The following is an 11,484-nucleotide window of genomic DNA, read 5'->3' on the forward strand; positions in this document are numbered from 1 at the left end:
GTTAATGTACATTCAATCCAAGACCAGGTGTCGCCTTACCTTTTGATCTCAGAGTGAACATACTGGTGATGGAGAGAGATCATTTAATATACCTCCCATCCAAAGCCACATGTCACTCCGTCACACAATCCTTGCCAGATAGTATGGTTATTAGAAACAGGTCATTTAATGTGGTCTAATCTTACCAGGGGGAAGGAGGATAAATATCTCCTCCTTAAGTATCTTTATCTCTCCTTCTCCCCTTATAAATACCCTTCACCTATCTCTGGACATAGGTAATAAATATTCTCATCTTGCAAACCCTACATCCACTCTCTCCACCTTACAACCACTTCTGACTTAACCATTGGAGGGAGTTCAACTGAGACCAACCCCAGTTCGCTCCTATTCTGATAGCTGTTCAAAGTGTGCAAGTCTCCTACCGAGAGCATCCCAACCCGGAAGATCTGGTATAGGTGCTGACCTCAATCCAAATCTAGGCTATACATTATACGAGAAGAATATGCGGTTTACAAAAAATCCTACGTCTTATTCCATTTTTCATGTATTGCATTATAATTTTCTAAAATCATTTTCTTGAGGAAAAAGTTTTAAATAATGACAAAAATATCGGGTCCCCTTGTACTCGACGAGCTTCCCGTTTACCTGGCAGAAGGCCAAATGGGAATAGCATACTCAGCCTCGACCAACTCTCCCTTGTCATCCCATCTACTCAATTAAACATGTCACTAAGGGATCCAAAATACAGTCTGGGTTTAGGGTTTTCCACTTTTCACCAACATTTTGGTTTCATAACAATTTAGCTGAGGCGCATAATGAACTTTCACTTAGGTACCTTCTCATCTGGGTTTTCTGAATATTTCAATTTGGTCCATTCCCAACTTAGAAATGTTCATCTGGATTGCGATACATTGCGAATTTGCTAACATTGAAACAGAATGGCTCTCATTTCTTGATTGATACGCACTCATTTGTTCTGAAATTGCACCTGGGTTTTCTTGAATTTCAGCTCCAACTATGTCTCGAACATAGTTTTCTTCTGGGTTCTTCGACATTTCAACAAACAGTTAGAGCTCCAACTTGGTTTTAAGTTCTGTTCTGTACCAAAATGAGCGATTATGGACCTACTTGCCAATTCTTTGCCCCATATCTTGAATCCGGCGACAACAGGTATCAACTAAAGCCTGAATTTCCCAATGCTGATAAAGATTTCAAAGATCTCTCTGACATTGAAAGCCAACCTTTCAAGAAACCCAGAACTTCTGAAGTTGTATTGATCTCTGCGATTCCCATGGCGCAGAATAAAACGTTGCCTTGTAATTTCAAAACGAGACTTTGCAATAACTTCAAAATGGGTAATTGCCATTATGGGCAGGGATGTTGTTTTGCCCATGGAATTAGTGATCTCCGCAAGACTTGGCGTAATTGGCAAGGACTTGAAACTGAGGAGGGCTTCAAGGCCAGGACTTGTGATCATAGAAGAACTTCTAATGATGTATGCAGATTGTTCTTTAATGGGGGAAAATGCACATATGGAGACAAATGCCGCTATCCTCATCATGTAACTCCTGAAAACATCAGAGAGAAGTCAGCGATAAGTATTTCAACTACTGGGGCTCACATTGGTGGTTCTGGTCAATTTTACAGCAAGAGGTCTTTGGGTATGGATTTTGACTCTACTAAAAGTTTAATTTGTTGGAAATGTTGATTATTTTGGGTCCAGCATATTTTTTTCGTGCGTATCATGTTTACTCGCTAAAAGGTTGGTCATATGAATATTTTACATGTTATATTCTTAGTATATTTCACCTTTATTAATCCAACTAATGTAATGAAGTGACATTGGTGTGCCAAAATTAAAAATTATTATTAGTCATAGCTTATCGTGTAAGGAAACAAATTGGTTGCTTGACTTCATTAAAGTATGTCTGGCCCATTATGAGAAGATCAGTTGATTTCTCATGAGTCATGGCCCATAAGAACTCTAGTTTCGTTTCACTGGTTTCATTATGTCAGAAGAGGCACCCCAGGGGATATTGGTCTAATGGACTTGGTATTTGGAATGCATGATTGGTGATGGTATTCATAATGCTGTTGCAATTTTCTCAATTCTTATTTAGAAGGTGACCAGGCTTCTCCAAGGAAATTGATATTAGATATGTATGATTTCATAGTGGCCTTATAAGGTTTTTGCTCTTGCTGCAAGTTGGTTTACAAGTTTATGGAGAGAGATATAGGCTTTCAGTGCCTGGTTGTCTGCTTGATGCATCGAATGTTTAACATGAACTTGATTACTCTTCTCTTAAATTTTTTTGTTGTTGTTGTTGTATTGACAGAGTTTCTTTACTTTTTTTTTTTTTTTTTTTGATGTGCTCTAAAGAGGAATGGTAAGTTATTAATGTACATAACCTTCATTTTGGGCATTTGAGCAGTGTCTTTTCTATTTTGTTTTTAAAGTACATAACCTTCATTTTGTACTGATCATTACAAAACTGGCACCCATTATCGGTAGCCATTTGTAGTGATGAACCAGAGGCAGTTATGATATCCTGCAGAACCAATCTAGAGTCATGAATTGCTGATTGTTCGCATTCATCAATGCCCCTTTTGATTGACTAAGAGATGCTCAATGTTGTGGGATGTGCAATGATTCTCAGAAAACTAAACTCTGAGTCGTATCATTGTTTTAAAGAACTAATGAAGCTTTGTGGCTATATGGCAGTGGAATCTGGAAGTGTGCAGAATTCAAGGACTTCTTCTACAAGTATGTCAAAACGTAGGATGGGAATTGGGGCTACTTATCACAAACAACTGCAGGGTAGGGAATGCAACTTCAAGTGGAACGAACTAGAGAAAATGAGTCGCATCTATGCTGATTGGATTGAAGATATCCCCCTTGTACATGGCTCATCAAGCAAAGCGGAGTGCTGATCGAGTTTAGTTTGATATGTGTAAAGGAAGAGATTAGTTCTGTATTCTTCCTATACAGATAGGAAGTTTGTTGTGTTTTCCTAGATCTAACACCTTAGTTTTGTTGAACAAGTGCGGGATTGACGTTTGATCTCGATACATGGCTTATGGCTTAATAATCAGAAGATGCTTCGTATGACTCCAACTCTGCTGAATCAGGAGAATCCAACTCGACCAGAAAACCAGCAAACCTAAGTCCCTACAAAGAGGGTTTTCTTATATCTTGATTTTCCCCTATCTCTGTTATCCAGGGATTTCAGTCGTTACTTTGCTTTTTGTAAAGGCATGTTTTCTTTTTACAAGATGTGGTGTGTCAAATGGATGTAACTAGCAGAAAATTGGTTCGTGTAGTGTGAACTGACTTGAAAATGTTATTTGCAAGTAACTTTCAGAGAATGCTCCTTCGCTATGTGTGTTCTTGGTTGTGTGTGTACGAATCTGATTTGTGGCTGCTCAAAATCTACCGTATGTGTTTGCTGTTGTGTTAGACTCTAGCTAATTCCAGTTGGTAAATTTGTAGAAAATGAGTAATGAGGAATGGTTGGTGTTTCTTGAAATGTTGTTCTCAGCAACATTTGATAACTATGCTCTTTGCATTTATTGTTCAGTGTTTATGCTCTTGTTCCTACTGTTTCCATGGTTCCATGGTAGTAGAACAGCACAATATAGCTTCTATTGCTGCCAAATTCTTGATGCATCTCTACTTTCCCAATATTCCTTTTCTATGGAATTAAAATTATAATGACACGGTTGTTCATCTCTCTATCATCATGCCATTTTTTGGATGCAGAAGTGATGAGGGAAATGCAGAGTGCTTTAAGATTTGATGAACCTCAGAATGGATAGGCCAGCAGACATGCTATTTGTAACAGGTCGTCCAAGAAGTTGAGCAAGTTGCTCCACAAAGCTGGTGCTTTATGATGTTTCTTTTTTTCAATTATTGCGTCATCTGTAGTGTAGTGTAGGGTTTTTGACTGTGCCTCAATCTGATTGTTTTTCTATATTTTCTATATTATGGTATAATATATATTAATTTCAGTTTTAAACCTTATTATTTATATTCAATTATTGGGATTTTATCACGACTAGTCCCTGAATTTTTTAAAGATTCCGAATTTTAGTCCTCAAACTTTCAAATCAATTAATATACCCCTTAATCTTTTGATCGACATATCAATTTGATCCCTCTCGTCGCGTTACATCAAAACCTTTGTTAAAGTTGCGCACTTGATGACTCGCACTAACTTTTGAGGGGTGTTTTTGTCAAAAAGTACTATAAATCCACCCAAAATTTTAAAAAAATATGAACCTCGCGTCTTATGCTCAACAACGTGAATTTTGTTGTCTCGTTTGTATATAAGCTATATTTTGACGGAAATACTCCTTTGTAGTTGGTGAAGTGGCCAATTTTAATAAAAGTTTTTACAGATTGCAACAATATGGATAATATTGAAATGTAAACACAAAAGATTAAGCACCATATTGATTGATTCGAAAATTCAAGGACTAAAATGAAAACTTCAAGAAAAATGTTCAAGAACTAATTATTTAAGTATTAAAATCAGGGGAGGAATGCAAGGGTACAAACTAGAAGGGTGAAAATCGTCACCCAAAAAAACCAAGGGAAATAAGAAATAAAATGGTAAAAACGAAATGATTACCAAAGTTCGGCTATTAACTAAAGTTGTAAAATTACTTTATACACTTCCTTGACTTACAAGTTTCTTTTCTTTTGTTGTTTTTTTTATTTAAAAATTTTGACCTTCGCTTGCATTGAAAAAGAAAAGTTCCATAGATTCGCAACACATACCTACATAAGTTCTCTACCACATCCAACACAAAATAACCTGACCAACAACCAGCCCATAGAAAACTGCCCTTATTCAGATCTAACTTCATTAATTACATCTTATTCAAATCAAAATCCAATCCGTCGACACATCTTTCAGCCTGTATGTTTAGAAGAGGTATAGTCTTTGCAATCACATATCAGATTAACTCAGCTAGTTCTTCATGAAAGCTACTAGAAAAACTAAACAATCATATCCTTCTTCAATCGGCTGTAAAGGCGAAAATGAAGCTAATTGAGACATGGGAATTGATTGTGTTAAAAAAAAGTAACAAAATTTCATGCCAAGATGTAACACTATATTATGTCCCTTCATGTAAATAAAGTTGTGCAAGGCTAACTCTGCAACAACATTGTACAAAAAACACAGTACACAATGCATATAAAAAATTGCTGGCAAAATATTACTGTTAAAGAAAGTAGGAACCGAACAAATAAAAGAAAACTAGAACAAAACTGCTTCCTTTATTTTTCAATACAAGAATGAAAAACCAATCTATCTACTGAAGTTTCTTAATCCCAGGAAATGAGGGGAGAACTGCAATGAGAGCATCACCATATCCAACGGGATCTGTTAAGAAAAAATAGATTAGATGAGAACTTCTACCAGTGGTATCAACAAAATCCTGCAGACAAAGAACTGAAACATAGCCAAACGTACCGCCATCTTCTCGTAGTATCTTGATGACCTCCCCAGATACATCAGACTTGGAAAGAAACAATGAGTGAGTCAAACACTATGTAAATATAAAGGACAACAGCTGGGAAGAGAAGAGAAATCAAACTGCCTCTCTCAACTGACACATACCTCAATTGGAAGCTCTCCACCAAGCTGTTCTATGTAGCAAATCACTTGGCCTTCCTTCACTATTTGCTTCTGTTATTTAAAAATTCAAAAATCAGAAGAATCAGTTAAAACACTAAGCATGGAAAAATGTTAGATTTTTTCAATGATACAATCGAGCAAAGTATTTAGGGTGTAGGCAAGAGGAAATTTTTTTATTTATTTTAGTCCTTGCGAGACTCTATTTTGTGATTGCCTAATATACTAGAGTTTCTTATTCATATTGAGATAAAAAATATTTTTGAATTAAAAAAATTGTTTTAATTTCATCTGTTTTTTCCATGTTTTACATCACTAAGCTTACATGGATTATTGATGGCTCACAAGTAACAGCATAATGAACCTAGACTAAGCCGAGAAATAAACAAGCTAACAAGTACATTGACGGAGACAAAAAGTCCAAAATGAAGCACGAGAAATCAAATTTGAGTCCCAAATCCCAACAAGACATCCCTACATCCTGACTGTGTGCCAGCCAAGTATTTCCATTAATGCCTTTAAGGAAGCAGGAAATTCAACAATTCTTTCGTTAAAATTAACAAATTAGCTGAAAAATATGTACCTCTTTACATGATGGCGGAGCACGCTTCCCCTTTATCGTTCGTGATCTCCTAAATAACCCCACCTGCACCATTGGTTGTTTTAGTATCCAGATTTTATAAAATGACAGAAACATTTAATTTGAGTTCTTACTCGTGGAGAATGAATTAACACCAAGCCATCATCTGCAGCTCTATCTAGCAATGTCTGGATATTCCTTGAAGAATGTTCTTGTCTAATGATAGCTAAAGATTGTGTAGGAACTGAGCCATTCGAAGCAGGTGCTTCAGCAGTTGCATTCACACTAACAGGAGCAGGACTTGGGGGAGGTAGAGTGCTAATTTTTTCAGTCAACTCCCTCAGCACATGTAACCGAAATCCACCAATCTGATTATATGGTTGGAATGTGTGAAATTAATAATAGACAGAATGGAAGATAAATCAGTAGCATCCCATACTAATAGGAAGCATAAAGGAAAAAGGGAGGGGTTGTGAATGGAATATTTATTAGTTGTTAAAAATGAAAAAATTACAATTCATAATATAAGCACCATTAAGAAAAACAGTCTTGCTTACTTTTAATTCGAACTCAGCAACTGAAGTTGTATCGCATATTGTTGTGACCAAAGATTCTACCTGCAAACCAAAGTAACCAAAAGACATGTTTTAAACTCATAAAAACGCTTTAGCATTAAGTGAGGACATACATGCGTTTGTGGGTAAATGTAAAGAGAAAATTTTAAGATGAAAAGTTTGTTGGCCTAGTAATAATTAGGGAATTGCATGGCAAGGTTAACAGAAGTAAATTTGAACAGAAGGAAATTTTATTGAGGAATTTTACAAGAAACATAGATAAAATCAGTCAATATTTTCCTCAAATATGAGTTTGAAAGAAAATAGGGTGTGCATGTATTAAGATAATAGTTAAGGAAACAAAAATGTAGAGGAATTTCACAAACATTATAGGGACATTTCACGATACCATCCAGGTCTATAACAAAAAGACCTAGCAATACATATTTTCAAGTCTAAATGGATTAAAGTTGTCTTCTCTTTTTCAAATTTGAAGTACCATAAAGCATGATTTTGCAATGTACAATAACAATAGCAGGATTACCCACAAGCAGTGATGAAAATAAAATGTATGCAACTTGTGGTTTATAGTATTCTACCAATAACCTATTTTTCCATCCCTCTTTTTCAACACAAACCAAAGAAAATAAACTTATATATTTGAATGCAACTATTCAAGAAATCTAACACATGAAAAAACTGCAGAGGTTGCACAAGATTTTTTTTCTTTCTAAAAAGGTAAATTTGAAGTGTAGGGATGTGCTCTTTAAAGATGGTGATTACAACCATCTTATGACACACTACAAATAGAGAACTCGGACATCTACATGGTGCATAAAAAATTGGCATGATACAAGAAAAGAAGGAATTTACATTTTTCTCTCTGTCTTACCATTTGATAAATAGAAAGAATAACCAAGCAAAAATACTTCTTGGATCATAATTCCTCCAAAAGTAAAACTCCAAGAAACAACCATTACTACATTCACAACTCCACTAATCTTTAAAGATGTGCCAAAGGGAGAAAAGGGGCATAGAATTAATAAGGGTCCCTAATTATTAGTGAACTTACCTCATCAAAATTTGGAATGAGCTGGTTTGTCGAACCAGAATCTCTACTCTCTGCAGGACCATCTTCTAAACTTGTAGTAGCTGTTACATCATCAACAGAATGATGATATGAGATAGACTATATGTTACAGGACCAGATATTATCATGTTGACATAATACTAACATTTACAAATCAATGAAACTTACTATTTCGTCACTCAATACTGGACAAGAATCACAAAAGTTTTGGCCTTGCAAATCCCAAGATAATGCCTACTTAACTTTTAATCACAGGACATATTAAAGGTTACCAAATATGACTTAATAGGTTTCAGGACCTACATAAAATTTTGGGATTGGCAATAGCATACCATAAATGAATAGGTCAGTAATTTGGATTTATTAGACAAAGATAAACAAACTTCATTCATCATTTCAACACTGAATTAAACAATATAATAGGAAGAATACAAGATTGTAAAATTTCATATAAAGAAAATTGGCGTATGTACCTAGACAATGTAACTTTAGAACAATGGCTTATTTACCTTTACAAAAATATTTTAAAGTGGATAGAAATGCACTAGTAAATCTACCCAGATTCTCAAGCAATCAACTTCCATGTCATTTTCACTTCAGTTTCACAAAATTTACTAAGCTTAAAAGAAAAATTATCATATAATACCATGTGTATATTTATACACATGCATCAATGAGAAGTCATATAATCCAACAAACTTGATGTTTTGAGTGCCGATAATCAAATTCCAGATTTGACGTATTACTGAGGGAGGACAAGCAAACAAATACATCAACAAAAAGAACTTACGCAGGGTTTCTAAAGATGGACCACTGTGTGCACGTAATACTTTGTCTGGTCGTCTTGACATTGACAAACATGAGTACAATTGTGGTTTTTGCCCTGTCCAAGTTTTTAGACCAGATGATTGTAGAATCCCGACTCTTGTTCTACCGAAGTTCAAGTTTGTAATTTTGGCATTCAATGTCCCTAGGCTACCTGCCACCCAAATCATATCACAAATGACTAATAATAATAAGAAGAAATTCCTTCTTTTGTATTTCATTTTCATTTGGTATGCATTCATGCTTCTGTACATGAATAAATAAGAATCAGCGGGAATAGACAAGCTTTATATAAGAAATGATAAAATCTACTGGACACGAAGCAGACTATAAGACCCTCAAATTAACTTTCAAGTAGAATCTAATAATGCACTACACTTGTAACATAGATGCTTGAGGTCAGTTTCTCTTCTCCTTCTTTATCTTCCTTCATTAGTTTTTACCATTTACTTACCAGTTACCACTAGGAACCAGAACAATTAAATTCAAGAATTTAGATTCACAAGGGAGTAAGTGCAATGTTTCAAACATGCAATAATTACTGCTGCAGCAACATGGTTAACCTTTTTTCATGAGCTGTGCCAAAAACTTCAATGGCTATAAGCAACAAAACCCTGTAATCCCAACCCCAAATTCCTAACTATTAACCGTAAGTCAATTTACCAAATACCCATTTCCCCATAATCAAAATAACGAATATAGACCTGTATAATTCACAACAAGAAGTAAAATCAGATTTCTCAAGTATATGTGTATCTGTGTGAAGGAGAGAGAGACTCACAGGAAGCCATGAAGATGCTTGAGCCTTGTGGGTGGGGGGGAGAGAGAATGAAGAAAGTGGCCAGAAGCTTGCAGAAACTTTACAGAGAAAAACCCAATTTGAAATGTCAGTGCAAACTCAGCAGAAGGCAGAAGAAGAAGAAGAAGAAGGCAGAGAGTTGAGGCGGTGAGAGCCGAGCGAGATACACGGCCGTTAAGTTCCAGAAATGACAATGGAATATTGGGACCAGTTAACCACTAACCAAACATACAGCTGGAAACTGGATTAGTACCTCTGGCGAACCAGCCCAAGCCCAAATCTTGTTTTTCCTCAAAATCTATGCCTTTTTATTTTAATTTCTTGTCATTTTTATGTGAATATATAAAATAACAGAGGTAGAACTAGAAACATTGAATTGTTTTTTTTAAGATTGAAATTCTTTCCGGAAATATGTTGATCCGATCAGTGTCGGTCCTCGAACCTATGACTTGCTAAGTTTTAGTTATATCACAAAGGCAACAAATCTACGAAACCACCAGAATATTGAAATTATCTTTTGTTTTCAAATTTATAGACATGTTTGGTGTGCCAACAACAAGTGTAAAGTGCTTTTCTAGTTTAAACCGGATCCAAATTGATTTAGCTGGTTTTTGTTTATCTCCAAATTATGTTTTACAAGTTTTGGAATGCTCAACAAACTTTCACCTACTTCTTGGAAATGTCTTTTATCAATCCAATCTAAGGGGCATGACTTTCAATTCTTAACTTTTATTTTATTGTAATGTGCCTGCTACTTTTTTCTTTTTTCCTTTTTTTTGCGTCAAAGATTAATTTGTTGGATTTGTGTTGTACACAACTTTTCTTTTTTTTTTTGGGTGCGCAGTACTGCAAGATTGTAAAATCTGCAGGCCTGAAAATGTTTTCCAAGAGGCCCTCCATTGGACTTCGCTTCGATCAAGCCCATACTATTTCTATTTTTCATTTTGGGGTCAAGTGATTAAGCTGAAGTACCATCAATAAGATTACACAAAAAGCAAGCATTATAAGTTACAGAGGATGAGATAACGAGGCCATCTCCATCCAGTCATGGGCTATAGGCTGAATAGAGCGTTACAATTTAGTCCTTTAAAATATTATTATTTTAATGAGTAGTATTTTTTTTCATCTTCGGTCATGCAGGGCTATATGTTAGGGCCCTTCATATTTTATTATTTTGAGAAAAACTATGGTACAACACTTATATATTCCACTACTATATATTTGTTTAAATTAATTAAACTATTATTTAGAGACAATATTCCAAATATGACACGTGTACGTTGATAAGCATTTATAAACAGTGTCGAATGAAAATTGTGAGAAATGTGGAATGAAATGAGTGAAAATTTTTGAAGAAATTTGGAGGTATTTATAGACATAGTTTAAGTTTATTTTATTTTAGAAAGCCTATAATGGCTATTTTGAAAATATTCCTGCATTTCAAAAGGTTATGACCTCCCAACGATCATAATCAATTTTTTAAATTTTTTTCCAAAAAAAATGAATTTTATATACATTTAAACGTTATAAGAAGGAATAAAAAATAACATTCCAAAAGGTTCTGACCGTTATATTTATATATATATATATATATATAGAAAAAAAAAAAACAACCTTTTGGAATGTTAAAAATGAATTTCAATATATTTAAAACGTTATATGAAAAAGAAAAAAAAAATTGTAACTTCTAACTAACGTTAGTGCGCCTTTAATATCAACCCTTGGATTGCAGTTGCACGAGATGTTCCCTTGATCACACCCACATGTGACACTTCCTCTTGTTGGGCAACACATGCCCAGTTCACACAAAAATTTTGACATTGGCTACAAATAGCCTGGTTGGAGGACTAAAAGGCTAAATGTGGCCCTCAAAATTTGGTTTTTTTTTTTGGCCCCTGGAGATGGATTTTGCATGTTTTAAGAGCTAAATATGGCCTATGTTTCGTCGTCGTTGTCGCCTCGCCATCATCGTCTCCTCAACCGCCGCAATCGTC

At 35.1% G+C, this 11,484-nt stretch overlaps 2 protein-coding genes across 4 annotated transcripts; one reads left to right on the top strand and one right to left on the bottom strand.

Moving 5' to 3' along the window:
* Positions 1-435: 435 nt before the first annotated feature.
* LOC103328046 (zinc finger CCCH domain-containing protein 39-like) lies at positions 436-3,379 on the top strand. 2 transcript variants are annotated; one of them, XM_089051430.1, is made up of 2 exons: positions 436-1,661; positions 2,693-3,379. In XM_089051430.1, the coding sequence occupies exons 1-2, from the start codon at positions 1,109-1,111 to the stop codon at positions 2,929-2,931; spliced, it is 792 nt and encodes a 263-aa protein (XP_088907556.1). In that variant the 5' UTR covers positions 436-1,108; the 3' UTR covers positions 2,932-3,379. The 2 variants fall into 2 exon arrangements, with proteins under 2 accessions (XP_088907556.1, XP_008228654.2); XM_008230432.3 differs by having other exon boundaries at positions 595-1,661; positions 2,723-3,379.
* Positions 3,380-5,096: 1,717 nt separating this feature from the next.
* Positions 5,097-9,616, bottom strand: LOC103328044 (Single hybrid motif superfamily protein). Of its 2 annotated transcripts, XM_008230431.3 has the most exons (9): positions 9,473-9,616; positions 8,657-8,845; positions 7,849-7,928; positions 6,780-6,839; positions 6,357-6,590; positions 6,226-6,288; positions 5,628-5,696; positions 5,481-5,526; positions 5,097-5,390 (listed from the first exon to the last, which is right to left on the bottom strand). In XM_008230431.3, the coding sequence occupies exons 1-9, from the start codon at positions 9,480-9,482 to the stop codon at positions 5,320-5,322; spliced, it is 822 nt and encodes a 273-aa protein (XP_008228653.2). In that variant the 5' UTR covers positions 9,483-9,616; the 3' UTR covers positions 5,097-5,319. The 2 variants fall into 2 exon arrangements, with proteins under 2 accessions (XP_008228653.2, XP_088907526.1); XM_089051400.1 differs by lacking the exon at positions 9,473-9,616 and having other exon boundaries at positions 8,657-8,876.
* Positions 9,617-11,484: the final 1,868 nt, after the last annotated feature.

The sequence above is a fragment of the Prunus mume genome, linkage group LG4, assembly GCF_029339155.1.
Source record: "Prunus mume cultivar Tortuosa linkage group LG4, ASM2933915v1, whole genome shotgun sequence".
Classification (NCBI taxonomy): domain Eukaryota; kingdom Viridiplantae; phylum Streptophyta; class Magnoliopsida; order Rosales; family Rosaceae; genus Prunus; species Prunus mume.